At 51.0% G+C, this 27085-nt stretch overlaps 1 protein-coding gene across 1 annotated transcript in view; it reads right to left on the bottom strand.

The window, feature by feature from the left end:
- Positions 1-26802, bottom strand: part of LOC311116282 (protein CLEC16A-like) — a 137035-nt gene extending 110233 nt beyond the window's left edge. Inside the window, 4 exon segments of the mRNA XM_084191385.1 lie at positions 16285-16433; positions 22012-22145; positions 23649-23777; positions 26615-26802. Of these exon segments, the coding sequence (XP_084047511.1) occupies positions 16285-16433; positions 22012-22145; positions 23649-23777; positions 26615-26688 (486 nt within the window). The 5' untranslated portion in view covers positions 26689-26802.
- Between the last annotated feature and the right edge of the window lie 283 nt (positions 26803-27085).

Raw genomic sequence — 27085 nt, 5'->3', positions numbered from 1 at the left:
GGCAACGTGCTGTAGTTAGTTACAGGGCAACGTGCTGTAGTTAGCTACAGGGCAACGTGCTGTAGTTAGTTACAGGGCAACGTGCTGTAGTTAGTTACAGGGCAACGTGCTGTAGTTAGTTACAGGGCAACGTGATGTAGTTAGTTACAGGGCAACGTGCTGTAGTTAGTTACAGGGCAACGTGCTGTAGTTAGCTACAGGGCAACGTGCTGTAGTTAGTTACAGGGCAACGTGCTGTAGTTAGTTACAGGGCAACGTGCTGTAGTTAGTTACAGGGCAACGTGCTGTAGTTAGTTACAGGGCAACGTGCTGTAGTTAGTTACAGGGCAACGTGCTGTAGTTAGTTACAGGGCAACATGCTGTAGTTAGCTACAGGGCAACGTGCTGTAGTTAGCTACAGGGCAACGTGCTGTAGTTAGTTACAGGGCAACGTGCTGTAGTTAGTTACAGGGCAACGTGCTGTAGTTAGCTACAGGGCAACGTGCTGTAGTTAGTTACAGGGCAACGTGCTGTAGTTAGCTACAGGGCAACGTGCTGTAGTTAGTTATAGGGCAACGTGCTGTAGTTAGCTACAGGGCAACATTTTGTAGTTATTAATAGGGCAACCCTTTCTAATTCTAGTAGCACTTTAGATTCCAGATTCCTGGAATCATGATGGAATAAGCAGGAAATCTGGAATCTACTTCAACGTACTGTAGTGACTTAATAAGGGTGGATTGAAAGTGTTAAGTTTCGCAGGCCTTAGGTGGCAGGTTGTTATAGCAGGTCTACAGGCAGCTGATCTCTGTCTCTCTGGGGGTGGTGTCCCTCGACCCAGCTCTCCCTCATTCCCTGAGACCTCAAGCCAATCACAGCCAGGGTCATAGGTCAAATGTCAGGGGTCAGCTAGAGAGGTCACAGGGAACAGAGGAGTATCAGCCCAATTATACACTTTCTCCCAAAAGTTTACACTTGCCCACTTCCCATCATGGATTTAACAACGGTGGAAACTCCAGCCAATGCTTCCACCAATCCGATGCATTTAAATCCATGACGGGCGAATGTTCAAGTGCACGCTACAGGAAGAAAAGGGGAAATCAGGCTAAGAGGGGCTACCATTGACAGTACACCGATAACTTTTCCCCATACACAGAAGCCAAAGACGAGGTCTAGTGCTGAAACAAAGGTCAAAAGGTCAAGGGTCGTGTCCCAAAGGTCCCCTTGCTCCCTGTATGGGGCGGCAGGTAGCTTAGTGGTTAAGAGCGTTGTGCCCAGTAAACGAAAGGTCGCTGGTTCTAATCCCCCGAGCCGACTAGGTTGAAAAATCTGTCGATGTGCCCTTGAGCAAGGCACCTAACCCTAATTGCTCCTGTAAGTCGCTCTGGATAAGAGCATCTGCTAAATGACTAAAAAAATTTTTTTTTAAATGTATATAGGGCAGTACATTTTACATTTCTGTAATTTAGCAGACGCTCTTATCCACAGCCACTTACAGTAGTGAGTGCATACATTTCCATACTTTTTCGTACTGTTCCCCCGTGGGTATCGAACCCACAACCCTGGCGTTGCAAGCGACACGCTCTACCAACTGAGTCAGGTTTGGGGGGGATGCATACAGACTGAGGTAATGTAGTTAAACACTGGTCTACCAACTGAGTCAGGTTTGGGGGGGGATGCATACAGACTGAGGTAATGTAGTTAAACACTGGTCTACCAACTGAGTCAGGTTTGGGGGGATGCATACAGACTGAGGTAATGTAGTTAAACACTGGTCTACCAACTGAGTCAGGTTTGGGGGGGGATGCATACAGACTGAGGTAATGTAGTTAAACACTGGTCTACCAACTGAGTCAGGTTTGGGGGGATGCATACAGACTGAGGTAATGTAGTTAAACACTGGTCTACCAACTGAGTCAGGTTTGGGGGGATGCATACAGACTGAGGTAATGTAGTTAAACACTGGTCTACCAACTGAGTCAGGTTTGGGGGGGATGCATACAGACTGAGGTAATGTAGTTAAACACTGGTCTACCAACTGAGTCAGGTTTGGGGGGGATGCATACAGACTGAGGTAATGTAGTTAAACACTGGTCTACCAACTGAGTCAGGTTTGGGGGGGATGCATACAGACTGAGGTAATGTAGTTAAACACTGGTCTACCAACTGAGTCAGGTTTGGGGGGGATGCATACAGACTGAGGTAATGTAGTTAAACACTGGTCTACCAACTGAGTCAGGTTTGGGGGGGATGCATACAGACTGAGGTAATGTAGTTAAACACTGGTCTACCAACTGAGTCAGGTTTGAGGGGGATGCATACAGACTGAGGTAATGTAGTTAAACACTGGTCTACCAACTGAGTCAGGTTTGGGGGGGATGCATACAGACTGAGGTAATGTAGTTAAACACTGGTCTACCAACTGAGTCAGGTTTGGGGGGGATGCATACAGACTGAGGTAATGTAGTTAAACACTGGTCTACCAACTGAGTCAGGTTTGAGGGGGTTGCATACAGACTGAGGTAATGTAGTTAAACACTGGTCTACCAACTGAGTCAGGTTTGAGGGGGTTGCATACAGACTGAGGTAATGTAGTTAAACACTGGTCTACCAAGTGAGTCAGGTTTGGGGGGGATGCATACAGACTGAGGTAATGTAGTTAAACACTGGTCTACCAACTGAGTCAGGTTTGGGGGGATGCATACACTGAGGTAATGTAGTTAAACACTGGTCTACCAACTGAGTCAGGTTTGGGGGGGATGCATACAGACTGAGGTAATGTAGTTAAACACTGGTCTACCAACTGAGTCAGGTTTGGGGGGGATGCATACAGACTGAGGTAATGTAGTTAAACACTGGTCTACCAACTGAGTCAGGTTTGGGGGGATGCATACAGACTGAGGTAATGTAGTAAATCACGTCAGTTCTATTCATTTTATTTCTATCTGTACCGTTTGGAATGTTTCACACCACTGAGTGAATACACCCTGGTTCTGACACAGGAAACCACTGTTGGGTACACAGGAAGTTAGCGTCACTGAGGCAATAGGTTAGGTTGCCATAGAGACGAGAAGAGCGCTGTAAAGAGTTGAGTCCGGAGAACTAACCAGCCGGTCGGAATGCTTATAGAGACACGTGTAACTTCATAAAAAAATTCCAAGCTGTAAAAAGGTTAAAACTTTGAAATGTTAAAAGAGTTAAAAGATGAAGGTTTGGAGGGATTACATTTACATTTACATTTATATTTACATTTTAGTCATTTAGCAGACGCTCTTATCCAGAGTGACTTACAGTTAGTGAATGCATACGTCATTATTATTATTATTTTTTTTTTCATACTGGACCCCCGTGGGAATCGAACCGACAACCCTGGCGTTGCAAACACCATGCTCTACCAACTGAGCTACATCCCTGCCGGCCATTCCCTCCCATACCCTGGACGACGCTGGGCCAATTGTGCGCCGCCCCATGGGTCTCCCGGTCGCGGCCGGCTACGACAGAGCCTGGATTCGAACCAGGATCTCTAGTGGCACAGCTAGAGACTGCGATGCAGTGCCTTCTCACTAACTACCTCTTCAACCTCACAGTAAAGAACAGACAGGCTACTGTTGCTTGGTGTGTCCAGAACGGCACCCCATTCCCTATATAGTGCATCTGGGCCACAGGGCTCTGGTGGAAAGCAGGGCACCGTGTAGGGAACAGGGGGCCAACTCAGACGCACTCTCAGAGTAATAACAACCTAACAGCTCAGCAACTCACAGTGCAGTACACAGCTGACTGACTCACCACCTACCTACCACAGCTGACTGACTGACTCACTAACTACCTACCACAGCTGACTGACTGACTCACTAACTACCTACCACAGCTGACTGACTCACTACCTACCTACCGCAGCTGACTGACTCACTACCTACCTACCGCAGCTGACTGACTCACTACCTACCTACCACAGCTGACTGACTCACTACCTACCTACCTACCACAGCTGATTGACTCACTACCTACCTACCTACCGCAGCTGACTGACTCACTACCTACCTACCACAGCTGACTGGCTCACCACCTACCTACCACAGCTGACTGGCTCACTACCTACCTACCGCAGCTGACTGACTCACTACCTACCACAGCTGACTGACTCACTACCTACCACAGCTGACTGACTCACTACCTACCACAGCTGACTGACTCACTAACTACCTACCACAGCTGACTGACTCACTACCTACCTACCACAGCTGACTGACTCACTACCTACCTACCACAGCTGACTGACTCACTACCTACCTACCGCAGCTGACTGACTCACTACCTACCTACCGCAGCTGACTGACTCACTACCTACCTACCACAGCTGACTGACTCACTACCTACCTACCTACCACAGCTGACTGACTCACTACCTACCTACCTACCGCAGCTGACTGACTCACTACCTACCTACCACAGCTGACTGGCTCACCACCTACCTACCACAGCTGACTGGCTCACTACCTACCTACCGCAGCTGACTGACTCACTACCTACCACAGCTGACTGACTCACTACCTACCACAGCTGACTGACTCACTACCTACCACAGCTGACTGACTCACTAACTACCTACCACAGCTGACTGACTCACTACCTACCTACCACAGCTGACTGACTCACTACCTACCTACCACAGCTGACTGACTCACTACCTACCTACCACAGCTGACTGACTCACTACCTACCTACCACAGCTGACTGACTCACTACCTACCTACCACAGCTGACTGACTCACTACCTACCTACCACAGCTGACTGACTCACTACCTACCTACCACAGCTGACTGACTCACTACCTACCTACCACAGCTGACTGACTCACTACCTACCTACCACAGCTGACTGACTCACCACCTACCTACCACAGCTGACTGACTCACTACCTACCTACCACAGCTGACTGACTGACTCACTACCTACCGCAGCTGACTGACTCACTACCTACCTACCGCAGCTGACTGACTCACTACCTACCACAGCTGACTGACTCACTACCTACCTACCTACCACAGCTGACTGACTCACTACCTACCTACCGCAGATGACTGACTGACTCACTACCCACCTACCACAGCTGACTGGCTCACTACCTACCTACCTACCGCAGCTGACTGACTCACCACCTACCTACCACAGCTGACTGACTCACTACCTACCTACCACAGCTGACTGACTGACTCACTACCTACCACAGCTGACTGACTCACTACCTACCTACCACAGCTGACTGACTCACTACCTACCACAGCTGACTGACTCACTACCTACCTACCTACCACAGCTGACTGACTCACCACCTACCTACCGCAGCTGACTGACTCACTACCTACCTACCTACCGCAGCTGACTGACTCACTACCTACCTACCACAGCCGACTGACTCACTACCTACCTACCACAGCTGACTGACTCACTACCTACCTACCGCAGCTGACTGACTCACTACCTACCTACCGCAGCTGACTGACTCACTACCTACCACAGCTGACTGACTGACTCACTACCTACCTACCGCAGCTGACTGACTCACTACCTACCACAGCTGACTGACTCACTACCTACCACAGCTGACTGACTGACTCACTACCTACCGCAGCTGACTGACTCACTACCTACCTACCGCAGCTGACTGACTGACTCACTACCTACCTACCACAGCTGACTGACTCACTACCTACCTACCGCAGCTGACTGACTCACTACCTACCACAGCTGACTCACTACCTACCGCAGCTGACTGACTCACTACCTACCTACCGTAGCTGACTGACTCACTACCTACCACAGCTGACTCACTACCTACCGCAGCTGACTGACTCACTACCTACCACAGCTGACTCACTACCTACCGCAGCTGACTGACTCACTACCTACCTACCGCAGCTGACTGACTCACTACCTACCTACCGCAGCTGACTGACTCACTACCTACCACAGCTGACTCACTACCTACCGCAGCTGACTGACTCACTACCTACCTACCACAGCTGACTGACTCACTAACTACCTACCACAGCTGACTGACTCACTACCTACCACAGCTGACTGACTCACCACCTACCTACCGCAGCTGACTGACTCACCACCTACCTACCGCAGCTGACTGACTCACTACCTACCTACCACAGCTGACTGACTCACTACCTACCTACCGCAGCTGACTGACTCACCACCTACCTACCGCAGCTGACTGACTCACTACCTACCTACCACAGCTGACTGACTCACTACCTACCTACCACAGCTGACTGACTCACTACCTACCACAGCTGACTCACTACCTACCTACCGCAGCTGACTGACTCACTACCTACCTACCACAGCTGACTGACTCACTACCTACCTACCGCAGCTGACTGACTGACTCACTACCTACCTACCACAGCTGACTGACTCACTACCTACCTACCGCAGCTGACTGACTGACTCACTACCTACCTACCACAGCTGACTGACTGACTCACTACCTACCACAGCTGACTGACTCACTACCTACCTACCACAGCTGACTGACTCACTACCTACCTACCGCAGCTGACTGACTGACTCACTACCTACCTACCACAGCTGACTGACTCACTACCTACCTACCACAGCTGACTGACTCACTACCTACCACAGCTGACTGACTGACTCACTACCTACCTACCACAGCTGACTGACTGACTCACTACCTACCTACCACAGCTAAATGACTCACTACCTACCTACCACAGCTGACTGACTCACTACCTACCTACCACAGCTGACTGACTCACTACCTACCTACCGCAGCTGACTGACTGACTCACTACCTACCTACCACAGCTGACTGACTCACTACCTACCTACCACAGCTGACTGACTCACTACCTACCTACCACAGCTGACTGACTGACTCACTACCTACCTACCACAGCTGACTGACTCACTACCTACCTACCACAGCTGACTGACTGACTCACTACCTACCTACCACAGCTGACTGACTGACTCACTACCTACCTACCACAGCTAAATGACTCACTACCTACCTACCACAGCTGACTGACTCACTACCTACCTACCACAGCTGACTGACTCACTACCTACCTACCGCAGCTGACTGACTGACTCACTACCTACCTACCACAGCTGACTGACTCACTACCTACCTACCACAGCTGACTGACTGACTCACTACCTACCTACCACAGCTGACTGACTCACTACCTACCTACCACAGCTGACTGACTCACTACCTACCTACCACAGCTGACTGACTGACTCACTACCTACCTACCACAGCTGACTGACTCACTACCTACCTACCACAGCTGACTGACTGACTCACTACCTACCTACCACAGCTGACTGACTCACTACCTACCTACCACAGCTGACTGACTCACTACCTACCTACCACAGCTGACTGACTCACTACCTACCTACCACAGCTGACTGACTGGCTCACTACCTACCTACCACAGCTGACTGACTCACTACCTACCTACCACAGCTGACTGACTCACTACCTACCTACTGCAGCTGACTGACTCACTACCTACCACAGCTGACTGACTGGCTCACTACCTACCTACCACAGCTGACTGACTCACTACCTACCTACCGCAGCTGACTGACTGACTCACTACCTACCTACCACAGCTGACTGACTGACTCACTACCTACCTACCTACCACAGCTGACTGACTCACTACCTACCTACCACAGCTGACTGACTGACTCACTACCTACCTACCACAGCTGACTGACTGACTCACTACCTACCTACCACAGCTGACTGACTCACTACCTACCTACCGCAGCTGACTGACTCACCACCTACCTACCGCAGCTGACTGACTCAACACCTACCTACCACAGCTGACTGACTCACTACCTACCTACCACAGCTGACTGACTCACTACCTACCTACCTACCACAGCTGACTGACTGACTCACTACCTACCTACCACAGCTGACTGACTGACTCACTACCTACCTACCACAGCTGACTGACTGACTCACTACCTACCGCAGCTGACTGACTGACTCACTACCTACCTACCACAGCTGACTGACTCACTACCTACCTACCACAGCTGACTGACTGACTCACTACCTACCTACCACAGCTGACTGACTCACTACCTACCTACCACAGCTGACTGACTCACTACCTACCTACCACAGCTGACTCACTACCTACCTACCACAGCTGACTGACTGACTCACTACCTACCTACCACAGCTGACTGACTCACTACCTACCTACCACAGCTGACTGACTCACTACCTACCTACCGCAGCTGACTGACTGACTCACTACCTACCTACCACAGCTGACTGACTGACTCACTACCTACCTACCACAGCTGACTGACTCACTACCTACCTACCGCAGCTGACTGACTCACCACCTACCTACCGCAGCTGACTGACTCACTACCTACCACAGCTGACTGACTCACTACCTACCACAGCTGACTGACTCACCACCTACCTACCACAGCTGACTGACTCACTACCTACCTACCGCAGCTGACTGACTCACCACCTACCTACCACAGCTGACTGACTCACCACCTACCTACCACAGCTGACTGACTCACCACCTACCTACCACAGCTGACTGACTCACTACCTACCTACCACAGCTGACTGACTCACTACCTACCAACCACAGCTGACTGACTCACTACCTACCTACCGCAGCTGACTGACTGACTCACTACCTACCTACCACAGCTGACTGACTCACTACCTACCTACCACAGCTGACTGACTGACTCACTACCTACCTACCACAGCTGACTGACTCACTACCTACCTACCACAGCTGACTGACTCACTACCTACCTACCACAGCTGACTCACTACCTACCTACCACAGCTGACTGACTGACTCACTACCTACCTACCACAGCTGACTGACTCACTACCTACCTACCACAGCTGACTGGCTCACTACCTACCTACCACAGCTGACTGACTGGCTCACTACCTACCTACCACAGCTGACTGACTGGCTCACTACCTACCTACCACAGCTGACTGACTGGCTCACTACCTACCTACCACAGCTGACTGACTCACTACCTACCTACCACAGCTGACTGACTCACTACCTACCTACTGCAGCTGACTGGCTCACTACCTACCTACCACAGCTGACTGACTGGCTCACTACCTACCTACCACAGCTGACTGACTCACTACCTACCTACCGCAGCTGACTGACTGACTCACTACCTACCTACCACAGCTGACTGACTCACTACCTACCTACCACAGCTGACTGACTCACTACCTACCTACCACAGCTGACTGACTCACTACCTACCTACCACAGCTGACTGACTCACTACCTACCTACCACAGCTGACTGACTCACCACCTACCTACCACAGCTGACTGACTCACTACCTACCTACCACAGCTGACTGACTCACTACCTACCTACCGCAGCTGACTGACTCACTACCTACCAACCACAGCTGACTGACTCACTACCTACCTACCGCAGCTGACTGACTGACTCACTACCTACCTACCACAGCTGACTGACTCACTACCTACCTACCACAGCTGACTGACTGACTCACTACCTACCTACCACAGCTGACTGACTCACTACCTACCTACCACAGCTGACTGACTCACTACCTACCTACCACAGCTGACTCACTACCTACCTACCACAGCTGACTGACTGACTCACTACCTACCTACCACAGCTGACTGACTCACTACCTACCTACCACAGCTGACTGACTCACTACCTACCTACCGCAGCTGACTGACTGACTCACTACCTACCTACCACAGCTGACTGACTGGCTCACTACCTACCTACCACAGCTGACTGACTGGCTCACTACCTACCTACCACAGCTGACTGACTCACTACCTACCTACCACAGCTGACTGACTCACTACCTACCTACCACAGCTGACTGACTCACTACCTACCTACCGCAGCTGACTGACTGACTCACTACCTACCTACCACAGCTGACTGACTCACTACCTACCTACCACAGCTGACTGACTGACTCACTACCTACCTACCACAGCTGACTGACTCACTACCTACCTACCACAGCTGACTGACTCACTACCTACCTACCACAGCTGACTCACTACCTACCTACCACAGCTGACTGACTGACTCACTACCTACCTACCACAGCTGACTGACTCACTACCTACCTACCACAGCTGACTGACTGGCTCACTACCTACCTACCACAGCTGACTGACTGGCTCACTACCTACCTACCACAGCTGACTGACTGGCTCACTACCTACCTACCACAGCTGACTGACTCACTACCTACCTACCACAGCTGACTGACTCACTACCTACCTACTGCAGCTGACTGACTCACTACCTACCACAGCTGACTGACTGGCTCACTACCTACCTACCACAGCTGACTGACTCACTACCTACCTACCGCAGCTGACTGACTGACTCACTACCTACCTACCACAGCTGACTGACTGACTCACTACCTACCTACCGCAGCTGACTGACTCACTACCTACCACAGCTGACTGACTCACTACCTACCACAGCTGACTGACTGACTCACTACCTACCGCAGCTGACTGACTCACTACCTACCTACCGCAGCTGACTGACTGACTCACTACCTACCTACCACAGCTGACTGACTCACTACCTACCTACCGCAGCTGACTGACTCACTACCTACCACAGCTGACTCACTACCTACCGCAGCTGACTGACTCACTACCTACCTACCGTAGCTGACTGACTCACTACCTACCACAGCTGACTCACTACCTACCGCAGCTGACTGACTCACTACCTACCACAGCTGACTCACTACCTACCGCAGCTGACTGACTCACTACCTACCTACCGCAGCTGACTGACTCACTACCTACCTACCGCAGCTGACTGACTCACTACCTACCACAGCTGACTCACTACCTACCGCAGCTGACTGACTCACTACCTACCTACCACAGCTGACTGACTCACTAACTACCTACCACAGCTGACTGACTCACTACCTACCACAGCTGACTGACTCACCACCTACCTACCGCAGCTGACTGACTCACCACCTACCTACCGCAGCTGACTGACTCACTACCTACCTACCACAGCTGACTGACTCACTACCTACCTACCGCAGCTGACTGACTCACCACCTACCTACCGCAGCTGACTGACTCACTACCTACCTACCACAGCTGACTGACTCACTACCTACCTACCACAGCTGACTGACTCACTACCTACCACAGCTGACTCACTACCTACCTACCGCAGCTGACTGACTCACTACCTACCTACCACAGCTGACTGACTCACTACCTACCTACCGCAGCTGACTGACTGACTCACTACCTACCTACCACAGCTGACTGACTCACTACCTACCTACCGCAGCTGACTGACTGACTCACTACCTACCTACCACAGCTGACTGACTGACTCACTACCTACCTACCACAGCTGACTGACTCACTACCTACCTACCGCAGCTGACTGACTGACTCACTACCTACCTACCACAGCTGACTGACTCACTACCTACCTACCACAGCTGACTGACTCACTACCTACCACAGCTGACTGACTGACTCACTACCTACCTACCACAGCTGACTGACTGACTCACTACCTACCTACCACAGCTAAATGACTCACTACCTACCTACCACAGCTGACTGACTCACTACCTACCTACCACAGCTGACTGACTCACTACCTACCTACCGCAGCTGACTGACTGACTCACTACCTACCTACCACAGCTGACTGACTCACTACCTACCTACCACAGCTGACTGACTGACTCACTACCTACCTACCACAGCTGACTGACTCACTACCTACCTACCACAGCTGACTGACTCACTACCTACCTACCACAGCTGACTGACTGACTCACTACCTACCTACCACAGCTGACTGACTCACTACCTACCTACCACAGCTGACTGACTGACTCACTACCTACCTACCACAGCTGACTGACTCACTACCTACCTACCACAGCTGACTGACTCACTACCTACCTACCACAGCTGACTGACTCACTACCTACCTACCACAGCTGACTGACTGGCTCACTACCTACCTACCACAGCTGACTGACTCACTACCTACCTACCACAGCTGACTGACTCACTACCTACCTACTGCAGCTGACTGACTCACTACCTACCACAGCTGACTGACTGGCTCACTACCTACCTACCACAGCTGACTGACTGACTCACTACCTACCTACCACAGCTGACTGACTGACTCACTACCTACCTACCGCAGCTGACTGACTGACTCACTACCTACCTACCACAGCTGACTGACTCACTACCTACCTACCACAGCTGACTGACTGACTCACTACCTACCTACCACAGCTGACTGACTCACTACCTACCTACCACAGCTGACTGACTCACTACCTACCTACCACAGCTGACTCACTACCTACCTACCACAGCTGACTGACTGACTCACTACCTACCTACCACAGCTGACTGACTCACTACCTACCTACCACAGCTGACTGACTCACTACCTACCTACCGCAGCTGACTGACTGACTCACTACCTACCTACCACAGCTGACTGACTGACTCACTACCTACCTACCACAGCTGACTGACTCACCACCTACCTACCGCAGCTGACTGACTCACCACCTACCTACCGCAGCTGACTGACTCACTACCTACCACAGCTGACTGACTCACTACCTACCACAGCTGACTGACTCACCACCTACCTACCACAGCTGACTGACTCACTACCTACCTACCGCAGCTGACTGACTCACCACCTACCTACCACAGCTGACTGACTCACCACCTACCTACCACAGCTGACTGACTCACCACCTACCTACCACAGCTGACTGACTCACTACCTACCTACCACAGCTGACTGACTCACTACCTACCAACCACAGCTGACTGACTCACTACCTACCTACCGCAGCTGACTGACTGACTCACTACCTACCTACCACAGCTGACTGACTCACTACCTACCTACCACAGCTGACTGACTGACTCACTACCTACCTACCACAGCTGACTGACTCACTACCTACCTACCACAGCTGACTGACTCACTACCTACCTACCACAGCTGACTCACTACCTACCTACCACAGCTGACTGACTGACTCACTACCTACCTACCACAGCTGACTGACTCACTACCTACCTACCACAGCTGACTGGCTCACTACCTACCTACCACAGCTGACTGACTGGCTCACTACCTACCTACCACAGCTGACTGACTGGCTCACTACCTACCTACCACAGCTGACTGACTGGCTCACTACCTACCTACCACAGCTGACTGACTCACTACCTACCTACCACAGCTGACTGACTCACTACCTACCTACTGCAGCTGACTGGCTCACTACCTACCTACCACAGCTGACTGACTGGCTCACTACCTACCTACCACAGCTGACTGACTCACTACCTACCTACCGCAGCTGACTGACTGACTCACTACCTACCTACCACAGCTGACTGACTCACTACCTACCTACCACAGCTGACTGACTCACTACCTACCTACCACAGCTGACTGACTCACTACCTACCTACCACAGCTGACTGACTCACTACCTACCTACCACAGCTGACTGACTCACCACCTACCTACCACAGCTGACTGACTCACTACCTACCTACCACAGCTGACTGACTCACTACCTACCTACCGCAGCTGACTGACTCACTACCTACCTACCGCAGCTGACTGACTGACTCACTACCTACCTACCACAGCTGACTGACTCACTACCTACCTACCACAGCTGACTGACTCACTACCTACCTACCGCAGCTGACTGACTGACTCACTACCTACCTACCACAGCTGACTGACTCACTACCTACCTACCACAGCTGACTGACTCACTACCTACCTACCGCAGCTGACTGACTGACTCACTACCTACCTACCACAGCTGACTGACTCACTACCTACCCACCACAGCTGACTGACTGACTCACTACCTACCTACCACAGCTGACTGACTCACTACCTACCTACCACAGCTGACTGACTCACTACCTACCTACCACAGCTGACTCACTACCTACCTACCACAGCTGACTGACTGACTCACTACCTACCTACCACAGCTGACTGACTCACTACCTACCTACCACAGCTGACTGACTGGCTCACTACCTACCTACCACAGCTGACTGACTGGCTCACTACCTACCTACCACAGCTGACTGACTGGCTCACTACCTACCTACCACAGCTGACTGACTGACTCACTACCTACCTACCACAGCTGACTGACTCACTACCTACCTACTGCAGCTGACTGACTCACTACCTACCACAGCTGACTGACTGGCTCACTACCTACCTACCACAGCTGACTGACTCACTACCTACCTACCGCAGCTGACTGACTGACTCACTACCTACCTACCACAGCTGACTGACTGACTCACTACCTACCTACCTACCACAGCTGACTGACTCACTACCTACCTACCACAGCTGACTGACTGACTCACTACCTACCTACCACAGCTGACTGACTGACTCACTACCTACCTACAACAGCTGACTGACTCACTACCTACCTACCGCAGCTGACTGACTCACCACCTACCTACCGCAGCTGACTGACTCAACACCTACCTACCACAGCTGACTGACTCACTACCTACCTACCACAGCTGACTGACTGACTCACTACCTACCTACCACAGCTGACTGACTGACTCACTACCTACCTACCACAGCTGACTGACTGACTCACTACCTACCTACCACAGCTGACTGACTGACTCACTACCTACCTACCACAGCTGACTGACTGACTCACTACCTACCTACCACAGCTGACTGACTCACTACCTACCTACCGCAGCTGACTGACTCACTACCTACCTACCGCAGCTGACTGACTCACTACCTACCTACCACAGCTGACTGACTCACTACCTACCTACCTACCGCAGCTGACTGACTCACTACCTACCTACCAAAGCTGACTGACTGACTCACTACCTACCTACCACAGCTGACTGACTGACTCACTACCTACCTACCACAGCTGACTGGCTGACTCACTACCTACCTACCACAGCTGACTGACTGACTCACTACCTACCACAGCTGACTGACTGACTCACTAACTACCTACCGCAGCTGACTGACTCACTAACTACCTACCACAGCTGACTGACTCACTAACTACCTACCACAGCTGACTGACTCACTAACTACCTACCACAGCTGACTGACTCACTACCTACCTACCACAGCTGACTGACTGACTCACTAACTACCTACCGCAGCTGACTGACTCACTAACTACCTACCACAGCTGACTGACTCACTAACTACCTACCACAGCTGACTGACTCACTACCTACCTACCGCAGCTGACTGACTCACTACCTACCTACCGCAGCTGACTGACTCACTACCTACCTACCGCAGCTGACTGACTCACTACCTACCTACCGCAGCTGACTGACTCACCACCTACCTACCACAGCTGACTGACTCACTACCTACCTACCACAGCTGACTGACTCACCACCTACCTACCGCAGCTGACTGACTCACTACCTACCTACCTACCGCAGCTGACTGACTCACCACCTACCTACCGCAGCTGACTGACTGACTCACTACCTACCTACCACAGCTGACTGACTGACTCACTACCTACCTACCACAGCTGACTGACTGACTCACTAACTACCTACCGCAGCTGACTGACTGACTCACTAACTACCTACCGCAGCTGACTGACTCACTACATACCTACCGCAGCTGACTGACTCACTACCTACCTACCGCAGCTGACTGACTCACTAAATACCTACCTACCACAGCTGACTGACTCACTACCTACCTACCTACCGCAGCTGACTGACTCACTAACTACCTACCACAGCTGACTGACTCACTACCTACCACAGCTGACTGACTCACTACCTACCTACCACAGCTGACTGACTCACTACCTACCTACCGCAGCTGACTGACTGACTCACTAACTACCTACCACAGCTGACTGACTCACTACCTACCTACCACAGCTGACTGACTCACTACCTACCTACCACAGCTGACTGACTCACTACCTACCTACCGCAGCTGACTGACTCACTACCTACCTACCACAGCTGACTGACTCACTACCTACCTACCGCAGCTGACTGACTGACTCACTAACTACCTACCACAGCTGACTGACTCACGACCTACCACAGCTTACTGGTGTGGTTGTTCAGCCCCCCCCCCCCTCACCTCGTTGTAGAAGAAGTGTACGGTGTGGTTGTTCAGTTTGAGTGACAGGGTCTTGAGGAAGGAGATATAGTACGCCATGATCTCCTCGTCTGAGAAGTCAAACTTGTGAACGATGATGGAGTTGACGTGGTTGTTGGATAGCAAGTAATCTAGAGGAGGAGAGATGAGGGGGAAAACAGTTATATGATGGAGTTGGACAGCAGGTAATCTAGAGGAGGGGAGATGAGGGGGAAAACAGTTATATGATGGAGTTGACGTGGTTGTTGGACAGCAGGTAATCTATAGGAGGAGAGATGAGGGGGGAAACAGTTATATGATGGAGTTGACGTGGTTATTGGACAGCAGGTAATCTAGAGGAGGGGAGATGAGGGGGGAAACAGTTATATGATGGAGTTGACGTGGTTGTTGGACAGCAGGTAATCTAGAGGAGGGGAGATGAGGGGGGAAAACAGTTATATGATGGAGTTGACGTGGTTGTTGGACAGTAGGTAATCTAGAGGAGGGGAGATGAGGGGGAAAACAGTTATATGATGGAGTTGACGTGGTTGTTGGACAGCAGGTAATCTAGAGGAGGAGAGATGAGGGGGAAAACAGTTATATGATGGAGTTGACGTGGTTGTTGGACAGCAGGTAATCTAGAGGAGGAGAGATGAGGGGAGAAAACAGTTATATGATGGAGTTGACGTGGTTGTTGGACAGCAGGTAATCTAGAGGAGGGGAGATGAGGGGGAAAACAGTTATATGATGGAGTTGGACAGTAGGTAATCTAGAGGAGGGGAGATGAGGGGGAAAACAGTTATATGATGGAGTTGACGTGGTTGTTGGACAGCAGGTAATCTAGAGGAGGAGAGATGAGGGGGAAAACAGTTATATGATGGAGTTGACGTGGTTGTTGGACAGCAGGTAATCTAGAGGAGGAGAGATGAGGGGAGAAAACAGTTATATGATGGAGTTGACGTGGTTGTTGGACAGCAGGTAATCTAGAGGAGGGGAGATGAGGGGGAAAACAGTTATATGATGGAGTTGGACAGTAGGTAATCTAGAGGAGGAGAGATGAGGGGGGAAACAGTTATATGATGGAGTTGACGTGGTTATTGGACAGCAGGTAATCTAGAGGAGGAGAGATGAGGGGGAAAACAGTTATATGATGGAGTTGACGTGGTTATTGGACAGCAGGTAATCTAGAGGAGGGGAGATGAGGGGGAAAACAGTTATATGATGGAGTTGGACAGCAGGTAATCTAGAGGAGGAGAGATGAGGGGGAAAACAGTTATATGATGGAGTTGACGTGGTTATTGGACAGCAGGTAATCTAGAGGAGGGGAGATGAGGGGGAAAACAGTTATATGATGGAGTTGGACAGCAGGTAATCTAGAGGAGGGGAGATGAGGGGGGGAAACAGTTATATGATGGAGTTGGACAGCAGGTAATCTATAGGAGGGGAGATGAGGGGGAAAACAGTTATATGATGGAGTTGGACAGCAGGTAATCTATAGGAGGGGAGATGAGGGGGAAAACAGTTATATGATGGAGTTGACGTGGTTATTGGACAGCAGGTAATCTATAGGAGGGGAGATGAGGGGGAAAACAGTTATATGATGGAGTTGACGTGGTTATTGGACAGCAGGTAATCTAGAGGAGGGGAGATGAGGGGGGAAACAGTTATATGATGGAGTTGACGTGGTTATTGGACAGTAGGTAATCTAGAGGAGGGGAGATGAGGGGGAAAACAGTTATATGATGGAGTTGACGTGGTTATTGGACAGCAGGTAATCTAGAGGAGGGGAGATGAGGGGGGAAACAGTTATATGATGGAGTTGACGTGGTTATTGGACAGTAGGTAATCTAGAGGAGGGGAGATGAGGGGGAAAACAGTTATATGATGGAGTTGACGTGGTTGTTGGACAGCAGGTAATCTAGAGGAGGAGAGATGAGGGGGAAAACAGTTATATGATGGAGTTGACGTGGTTGTTGGACAGCAGGTAATCTAGAGGAGGAGAGATGAGGGGAGAAAACAGTTATATGATGGAGTTGACGTGGTTGTTGGACAGCAGGTAATCTAGAGGAGGGGAGATGAGGGGGAAAACAGTTATATGATGGAGTTGGACAGTAGGTAATCTAGAGGAGGAGAGATGAGGGGGGAAACAGTTATATGATGGAGTTGACGTGGTTATTGGACAGCAGGTAATCTAGAGGAGGAGAGATGAGGGGGAAAACAGTTATATGATGGAGTTGACGTGGTTATTGGACAGCAGGTAATCTAGAGGAGGGGAGATGAGGGGGAAAACAGTTATATGATGGAGTTGACGTGGTTGTTGGACAGCAGGTAATCTAGAGGAGGGGAGATGAGGGGGAAACAGTTATATGATGGAGTTGACGTGGTTGTTGGACAGCAGGTAATCTATAGGAGGGGAGATGAGGGGGAAAACAGTTATATGATGGAGTTGGACAGCAGGTAATCTATAGGAGGAGAGATGAGGGGGGAAAACAGTTATATGATGGAGTTGACGTGGTTATTGGACAGCAGGTAATCTAGAGGAGGGGAGATGAGGGGGGGAAACAGTTATATGATGGAGTTGACGTGGTTGTTGGACAGCAGGTAATCTAGAGGAGGGGAGATGAGGGGGAAAACAGTTATATGATGGAGTTGACGTGGTTATTGGACAGCAGGTAATCTAGAGGAGGGGAGATGAGGGGGAAACAGTTATATGATGGAGTTGGACAGCAGGTAATCTAGAGGAGGAGAGATGAGGGGGAAAACAGTTATATGATGGAGTTGACGTGGTTATTGGACAGCAGGTAATCTAGAGGAGGGGAGATGAGGGGGAAACAGTTATATGATGGAGTTGACGTGGTTATTGGACAGCAGGTAATCTAGAGGAGGAGAGATGAGGGGGGAAAACAGTTATATGATGGAGTTGACGTGGTTGTTGGACAGCAGGTAATATAGAGGAGGGGAGATGAGGGGGAAAACAGTTATATGATGGAGTTGACGTGGTTGTTGGACAGCAGGTAATCTAGAGGTGGGGAGATGAGGGGGGAAAACAGTTATATGATGGAGTTGACGTGGTTGTTGGACAGTAGGTATTCTAGAGGAGGGGAGATGAGGGGGAAAACAGTTATATGATGGAGTTGACGTGGTTGTTGGACAGTAGGTAATCTAGAGGAGGGGAGATGAGGGGGAAAACAGTTATATGATGGAGTTGACGTGGTTGTTGGACAGCAGGTAATCTATAGGAGGGGAGATGAGGGGGAAAACAGTTATATGATGGAGTTGACGTGGTTGTTGGACAGCAGGTAATCTAGAGGAGGGGAGATGAGGGGGGAAACAGTTATATGATGGAGTTGGACAGCAGGTAATCTAGAGGAGGAGAGATGAGGGGGAAAACAGTTATATGATGGAGTTGGACAGCAGGTAATCTAGAGGAGGGGAGATGAGGGGGAAAACAGTTATATGATGGAGTTGACGTGGTTATTGGACAGCAGGTAATCTAGAGGAGGGGAGATGAGGGGGGAAACAGTTATATGATGGAGTTGACGTGGTTGTTGGACAGCAGGTAATCTAGAGGAGGGGAGATGAGGGGGGAAAACAGTTATATGATGGAGTTGGACAGTAGGTAATCTAGAGGAGGGGAGATGAGGGGGAAAACAGTTATATGATGGAGTTGACGTGGTTATTGGACAGCAGGTAATCTAGAGGAAGGGAGATGAGGGGGGAAACAGTTATATGATGGAGTTGACGTGGTTATTGGACAGCAGGTAATCTAGAGGAGGAGAGATGAGGGGGAAAACAGTTATATGATGGAGTTGACGTGGTTGTTGGACAGCAGGTAATCTAGAGGAGGGGAGATGAGGGGGGAAACAGTTATATGATGGAGTTGACGTGGTTATTGGACAGCAGGTAATCTAGAGGAGGGGAGATGAGGGGGGAAACAGTTATATGATGGAGTTGACGTGGTTGTTGGACAGCAGGTAATCTATAGGAGAGATGGGGGGAAACAGTTATATGATGGAGTTGGACAGCAGGTAATCTAGAGGAGGGGAGATGAGGGGGAAAACAGTTATATGATGGAGTTGACGTGGTTGTTGGACAGCAGGTAATCTAGAGGAGGGGAGATGAGGGGGGAAAACAGTTATATGATGGAGTTGACGTGGTTGTTGGACAGCAGGTAATCTAGAGGAGGGGAGATGAGGGGGGAAACAGTTATATGACGGAGTTGACGTGGTTGTTGGACAGTAGGTAATCTATAGGAGGAGAGATGAGGGGGAAAACAGTTATATGATGGAGTTGGACAGCAGGTAATCTATAGGAGGGGAGATGAGGGGGGAAAACAGTTATATGACGGAGTTGACGTGGTTGTTGGACAGTAGGTAATCTAGAGGAGGGGAGATGAGGGGGGAAAACAGTTATATGACGGAGTTGACGTGGTTGTTGGACAGTAGGTAATCTATAGGAGGAGAGATGAGGGGGAAAACAGTTATATGATGGAGTTGGACAGCAGGTAATCTAGAGGAGGAGAGATGAGGGGGGAAAACAGTTATATGATGGAGTTGACGTGGTTATTGGACAGCAGGTAATCTAGAGGAGGGGAGATGAGGGGGAAAACAGTTATATGATGGAGTTGACGTGGTTGTTGGACAGCAGGTAATCTAGAGGAGGAGATATGAGGGGGGAAACAGTTATACCACAGAAATATCTTATTCAGACTGATTGAAACTCTGGGGCATCTAAACCACAGGTGGCCAGTGTGTGTGTGTTTGTGTGTGTGTGTGCATGGTGTGGTGCGGTGTGTGTGTGTGTGTGTGCATGGTGTGGTGCGGTGTGTGTGTGTGTGTGCATGGTGTGGTGCGGTGTGTGTGTGTGTGTGTATGTGCATGGTGTGGTGCCGTGTGTGTGTGTGCATGGTGTGGTGCGGTGTGTGTGTGGTGTGTGTGTGTGCATGGTGTGGTGCGGTGTGTGTGTGTGTGTGTATGTGCATGGTGTGGTGTTTGTGTGTGTGTGTGCATGGTGTGGTGCGGTGTGTGTGTGTGTGTATGGTGTGGTGCCGTGTGTGTGTGTGTGTATGGTGTGGTGCCGTGTGTGTGTGTGTGTGTATGGTGTGGTGCCGTGTGTGTGTGTGTGTGTGCATGGTGTGGTGCGGTGTGTGTGTGTGTGTATGGTGTGGTGCCGTGTGTGTGTGTGTGTATGGTGTGGTGCCGTGTGTGTGTGTGTGTGTGTGTGCATGGTGTGGTGCGGTGTGTGTGTGTGTGTGTATGGTGTGGTGCCGTGTGTGTGTGTGTGTATGGTGTGGTGCCGTGTGTGTGTGTGTGTGTGTGTGCATGGTGTGGTGCCGTGTGTGTGTGTGTGTATGGTGTGGTGCCGTGTGTGTGTGTGTGTGTGTGTGTGTGTGTGTGTGCATGGTGTGGTGCCGTGTGTGTGTGTGTGTATGGTGTGGTGCCGTGTGTGTGTGTGTGTGTGTGTGGTGTGTGTGTGTGTGCATGGTGTGGTGTGTGTGTGTGTGTGTGTGCATGGTGTGGTGTGTGTGTGTGTGTGTGTGCATGGTGTGGTGTGTGTGTGTGTGTGTGCATGGTGTGGTGTGTGTGTGTGTGTGTGCATGGTGTGGTGTGTGTGTGTGCATGGTGTGGTGTGTGTGTGTGTGTGTGTGCATGGTGTGGTGTGTGTGTGTGTGTGTGTGTGTGTGCATGGTGTGGTGTGGTGTGTGTGTGTGCATGGTGTGTGTGTACCCACAGAGCGACGTCTCGTGGCTGATGTTTTCAAACAGGATGTTGAGGGTCTGGAGCAGCTGGACACAGACGTAACGACCTGACTTCTGACGAAGGATATTCAGGAAGAACGCAAACATATTCTTCTCCAGGAAGAAGCTGAGAACAGAGTAGAGGAGAGTACAATACAGTACAATAGAACAGAGTAGAATACAATAGAACAGAGTAGAACAGAGTAGAATAGAGTAGAATAGAGTAGAGTACAATAGAGAGGAATAGAGTAGAATATAGTAGAATAGAATAGAGTAGAATAGAATAGAGTAGAGTAGAGTAGAATAGAGTAGAGTAGAATAGAATATAGTAGAGTAGAATATAGTTGAGTAGAATAGAGTAGAATAGAGTACAATAGAGTACAATAGAGAGGAAGAGAGTAGAATATAGTAGAGTAGAATATAATAGAGTAGAATAGAGTAGAATAGAGTACAATAGAGAGGAAGAGAGTAGAATAGAGTAGAGTAGAGTAGAGTAGAATAGAATAGAGTAGGGTAGAATAGAATAGAATAGAATAGAGTAGAGTAGAGTAGAGTAGAGTAGAGTAGAGTAGAGTAGAATAGAATAGAATAGAGTAGAGTAGAGTAGAGTAGAGTAGAGTAGAGTAGAGTAGAATAGAGTAGAGTAGAGTAGAGTAGAATAGAATACAATAGAGAGGAAGAGAGTAGAATATAGTAGAATTAAGCAGAGTACATTACAATAGAGTAGAATATAATAAAATAGAGTATAGTACAATAGAGAGGAGTAGAGTAGACAGGGTTAGGTCTATTCATGTTATACTAGGGCTATTATGGTTGATGGAGACGGTGTTTAAAGACCTTCCTCAAACACACAGCTGTCATTCAGGAGCCGTATGTATCGAGTTTCTCTGAGTAGGATCTGGAGCCGTATGTTTATTTATTTTTATTTTTATTTTACCTTTATTTAACCAGGCAAGTCAGTTAAGAACTAATTCTTATTTACAATGACGGCCTACACCGGCCAAACCCGGACGACGCTGGGCCAATTGCGCGCCGCCCTATGGGACTCACGGCCGGTTGCGATACAGCCTGGAATCGAACCAGGGGGTCTGTAGTGACGCCTCAAGCACTGAGATGCAGTGCCTTAGACCGCTGCGCCACTCGGGAGCCCTATCAAGTGTCTCTGAGTAGGATCTGGAGCCGTATGTATCGAGTGTCTCTGAGTAGGATCTGGAGCCGTATGTATCGAGTGTCTCTGAGTAGGATCTGGAGCCGTATGTATCGAGTGTCTCTGAGTAGGATCTGGAGCCGTATGTATCGAGTGTCTCTGAGTAGGATCTGGAGCCGTATGTATCGAGTGTCTCTGAGTAGGATCTGGAGCCGTATGTATCGAGTGTCTCTGAGTAGGATCTGGAGCCGTATGTATCGACTTTCTCTGAGTAGGATCTGGAGCCGTATGTATCGACTTTCTCTGAGTAGGATTTAGGATCAGCCTTTTAGATCACCATGAATACAATTACAGTGACGGGGGGGGGCCTGATTCTAGATCAACACTCCTACTCTGATACGCTTGACACATACGCCCCCCTGCTCTCCCCAGTGACGGGTTAGAGACCGGGTCAGGGGTTAGGGGTCATGGTTAAAGTCTTACTCGAAGACAGAGCTGTCGTTCTGGTCCCCCCAGATGAGTATCTCAGTGATGGAGCGGATGGTCTCAACCAGCAAGTTCCTGTTGCTGTCTGTTACTGTCGTGTTCTTAGTAAGGACATGGTACATATACCTAGAGGGAGGAGAGAGGAGGGAGGGAGAGGAGGAGAGAGGAGGAGGGAGGAGAGAGGAGGGAGGGAGAGGAGGAGAGAGGAGAGAGGAGGGAGGGAGAGGAGGGAGGGAGGGAGAGGAGGGAGGAGAGAGGAGGGAGGGAGAGGAGGAGGGAGGAGGAGGGAGAGGAGGAGAGAGGAGGAGGGAGGGAGAGGGAGGAGGGAGGAGAGAGGAGGGAGGGAGAGGAGGAGGGAGGAGAGAGGAGGGAGGGAGGGGAGGAGGGAGGAGAGAGGAGGGAGGGAGGGAGGAGAGAGGAGGAGGGAGAAGAGAGGAGGGAGGGAGAGGAGGAGGGAGGAGAGAGGAGGGAGGGAGAGGAGGAGGGAGGGAGGAGAGGAGGAGGAGAGAGGAGGGAGGGAGAGGAGGAGAGAGGAGGGAGGAGGGAGGAGAGAGGGAGAGGAGGAGAGAGGAGGAGGGAGGGAGGAGAGGAGGAGGAGAGAGGAGGGAGGGAGAGGAGGAGGGAGGAGGAGAGAGGAGGGAGGGAGGGAGAGGCGGAGGGAGGGAGAGGCGGAGGGAGGGAGAGGAGGAGGGAGGAGAGAGGAGGAGGGAGGAGGGAGGAGAGAGGAGGAGGGAGAAGAGAGGAGGGAGGAGGAGGGAGGAGAGAGGAGAAGAGGAGGGAGGGAGAGGAGGAGGGAGGAGAGAGGAGGGAGGGAGGGGAGGAGGGAGGAGAGAGGAGGGAGGGAGGGAGGAGAGAGGAGGAGGGAGAAGAGAGGAGGGAGGGAGAGGAGGAGGGAGGAGAGAGGAGGGAGGGAGAGGAGGAGGGAGGGAGGAGAGGAGGAGGAGAGAGGAGGGAGGGAGAGGAGGAGAGAGGAGGGAGGAGGGAGGAGAGAGGGAGAGGAGGAGAGAGGAGGAGGGAGGGAGGAGAGGAGGAGGAGAGAGGAGGGAGGGAGAGGAGGAGGGAGGAGGAGAGAGGAGGGAGGGAGGGAGAGGCGGAGGGAGGGAGAGCGGAGGGAGGGAGAGGCGGAGGGAGGAGAGAGGAGAGAGGAGGAGGGAGGAGAGAGGAGGAGGGAGAAGAGAGGAGAGAGGAGGAGGGAGGAGGAGGGAGGAGGAGGGGAGGAGAGAGGAGGGAGGGAGAGGAGGGAGGGAGAGGAGGAGGGAGGAGAGAGGAGGGAGGGAGGAGGGAGGAGAGAGGAGGAGAGAGGAGGGAGGGAGAGGAGGAGGGAGGAGAGAGGAGGGAGGGAGAGGAGGGAGGGAGGAGGGAGGAGAGAGGAGGAGAGAGGAGGGAGGGAGAGGAGGGAGGGAGAGGAGGAGGGAGGAGAGAGGAGGAGGGAGGAGGAGGGAGGAGAGAGGAGGGAGGGAGAGGAGGGAGGGAGAGGAGGAGGGAGGAGAGAGGAGGGAGGGAGAGGAGGGAGGGAGGAGGGAGGAGAGAGGAGGAGAGAGGAGGGAGGGAGAGGAGGAGGGAGGAGAGAGGAGGGAGGGAGAGGAGGGAGGGAGAGGAGGGAGGGAGGAGGGAGGAGAGGAGGGAGGGAGAGGAGGGAGGGAGAGGAGGAGAGAGGAGAGAGGAGGGAGGGAGAGGAGGAGGGAGGAGGAGAGAGGAGGGAGGAGAGGAGGGAGGGAGAGGAGGAGAGAGGAGAGAGGAGGGAGGGAGAGGAGGAGGGAGGAGGAGAGAGGAGAGAGGAGGGAGGGAGAGGAGGGAGGAGAGGAGGAGGAGAGAGGAGGGAGGGAGAGGAGGAGGGAGGAGGAGGGAGGAGAGGAGAGAGGAGGGAGAGGAGGGAGGGAGAGGAGGAGGGAGGAGAGAGGAGGGAGGGAGAGGAGGGAGGGAGAGGAGGAAGGGAGAGGAGGAGGGAGGAGAGAGGAGGGAGGGAGAGGAGGGAGGGAGAGGAGGAGGGAGGAGAGAGGAGGAGGGAGGAGAGAGGAGAAGGGAGGGAGAGGAGGAAGGGAGGGAGAGGAGGAGGGAGGGAGGGAGGGAGAGGAGGAGGGAGGGAGGGAGGGAGAGGAGGAGGGAGGGAGGGAGGGAGAGGAGGAGGGAGGGAGGGTGGGAGGGAGGGAGGGAGAGGAGGAGGGAGGGAGGGAGGGAGAGGAGGAGGGAGGGAGGGAGGGAGAGGAGGAGGGAGGGAGGGAGGGAGAGGAGGAGGGAGGAGGGAGAGGAGGGAGGAAAGGAAGGGAGAGAGGTAATGGATAATGTTAGAAAACAGGTTGCTTTTCAGTAAAACGTGTAGTTGCTATACTACACTGTCAATTTCAACTGGCGCACCCCCTCTGGAAAAACGGAATATGACTAGCCTACCAACACATAGACAGGATGGTATGCGCTCATAAACTAACGTTAGTAGATCTAGCCGTTATCAACAAATGACACTCATCAAGTAGCTAGCTAACGTTAGTAGATCTAGCTGTTATCAACAAATGACACCCATCAAGTAGCTAGCTAACGTTAGCTAGCTAGCTAGTAGCTGTCATATATGACTGACATTGTTCATACAGTTCTGACAAGGCAACTACAGTAGGTAGCTAACGTCTTTGGTTTACAGTACTAGCTAGCTAGTAGTTGCCAGATCAGGCATAGCTAACTGGATTAGCTAGCTGGCTATCTTGTTAACTAGCTAGGTATGCTAGCGAGTAGGCTTTCTGGCGTTAGCTGGCTAACTAGCTACGGGTTGTACACAGCCAGTGTACTCATTAGTCCAAACAGTTGCGTTTTGCAACGGAAACGAGAATTTTAATTGGACAAATTCAGGTAGGTCCCTCCCCATTACGTTAATTTTGCTTCCGCTTAAGTAACGTTTTTCAACAGAAGCGGCGTAATGAATACACCCCAGCCCAGGTAACCTTAGGGAGTTATCAATCATGCTAGCTACTTACTTGAGATGGTCCAGGGAATGAATATTTTTTGTTTTCCCCTGACCTCCCACCCAACTCCGTGACCGACCGAACATAGTTGCACTTAAAACGCTTCTGATGCTACTGCCAGATAGTTTTTTGCTGGTTATATTAATCCATTACCGCCCACTATCCTGTACAGATGTCCAAGATATAGCTAACAAAATAGCTCTACGCTAACTAAGCGAGAAGGGGCATTCGGAAGTAGCTAGCGAGGAATAATGCGTTACGTAACAGGTTTAGTTCCAGGGAGTTTGGGACTTGTAGTTTTTTCGTTGACATTCCATAGCACAATTTCATTCAACGCCAATTACAAAAAAAACTACAAATCCCCTAAAAGTTTTTGGAGAAAGAAAAAAAAACGACCAAAACAAAAAAAACACGACAGTAAATGTTCAACGATGATTTAATTCAGGTGACGTTGATTTGTCTTCATCCTACAACGGGGAAACA

This window comes from Coregonus lavaretus (assembly GCF_964263955.1).
Source record: "Coregonus lavaretus genome assembly, contig: HAP1_SCAFFOLD_439, whole genome shotgun sequence".
Classification (NCBI taxonomy): Eukaryota; Metazoa; Chordata; class Actinopteri; order Salmoniformes; family Salmonidae; genus Coregonus; species Coregonus lavaretus.
This window is presented reverse-complemented; position numbering and strand designations above follow the sequence as displayed.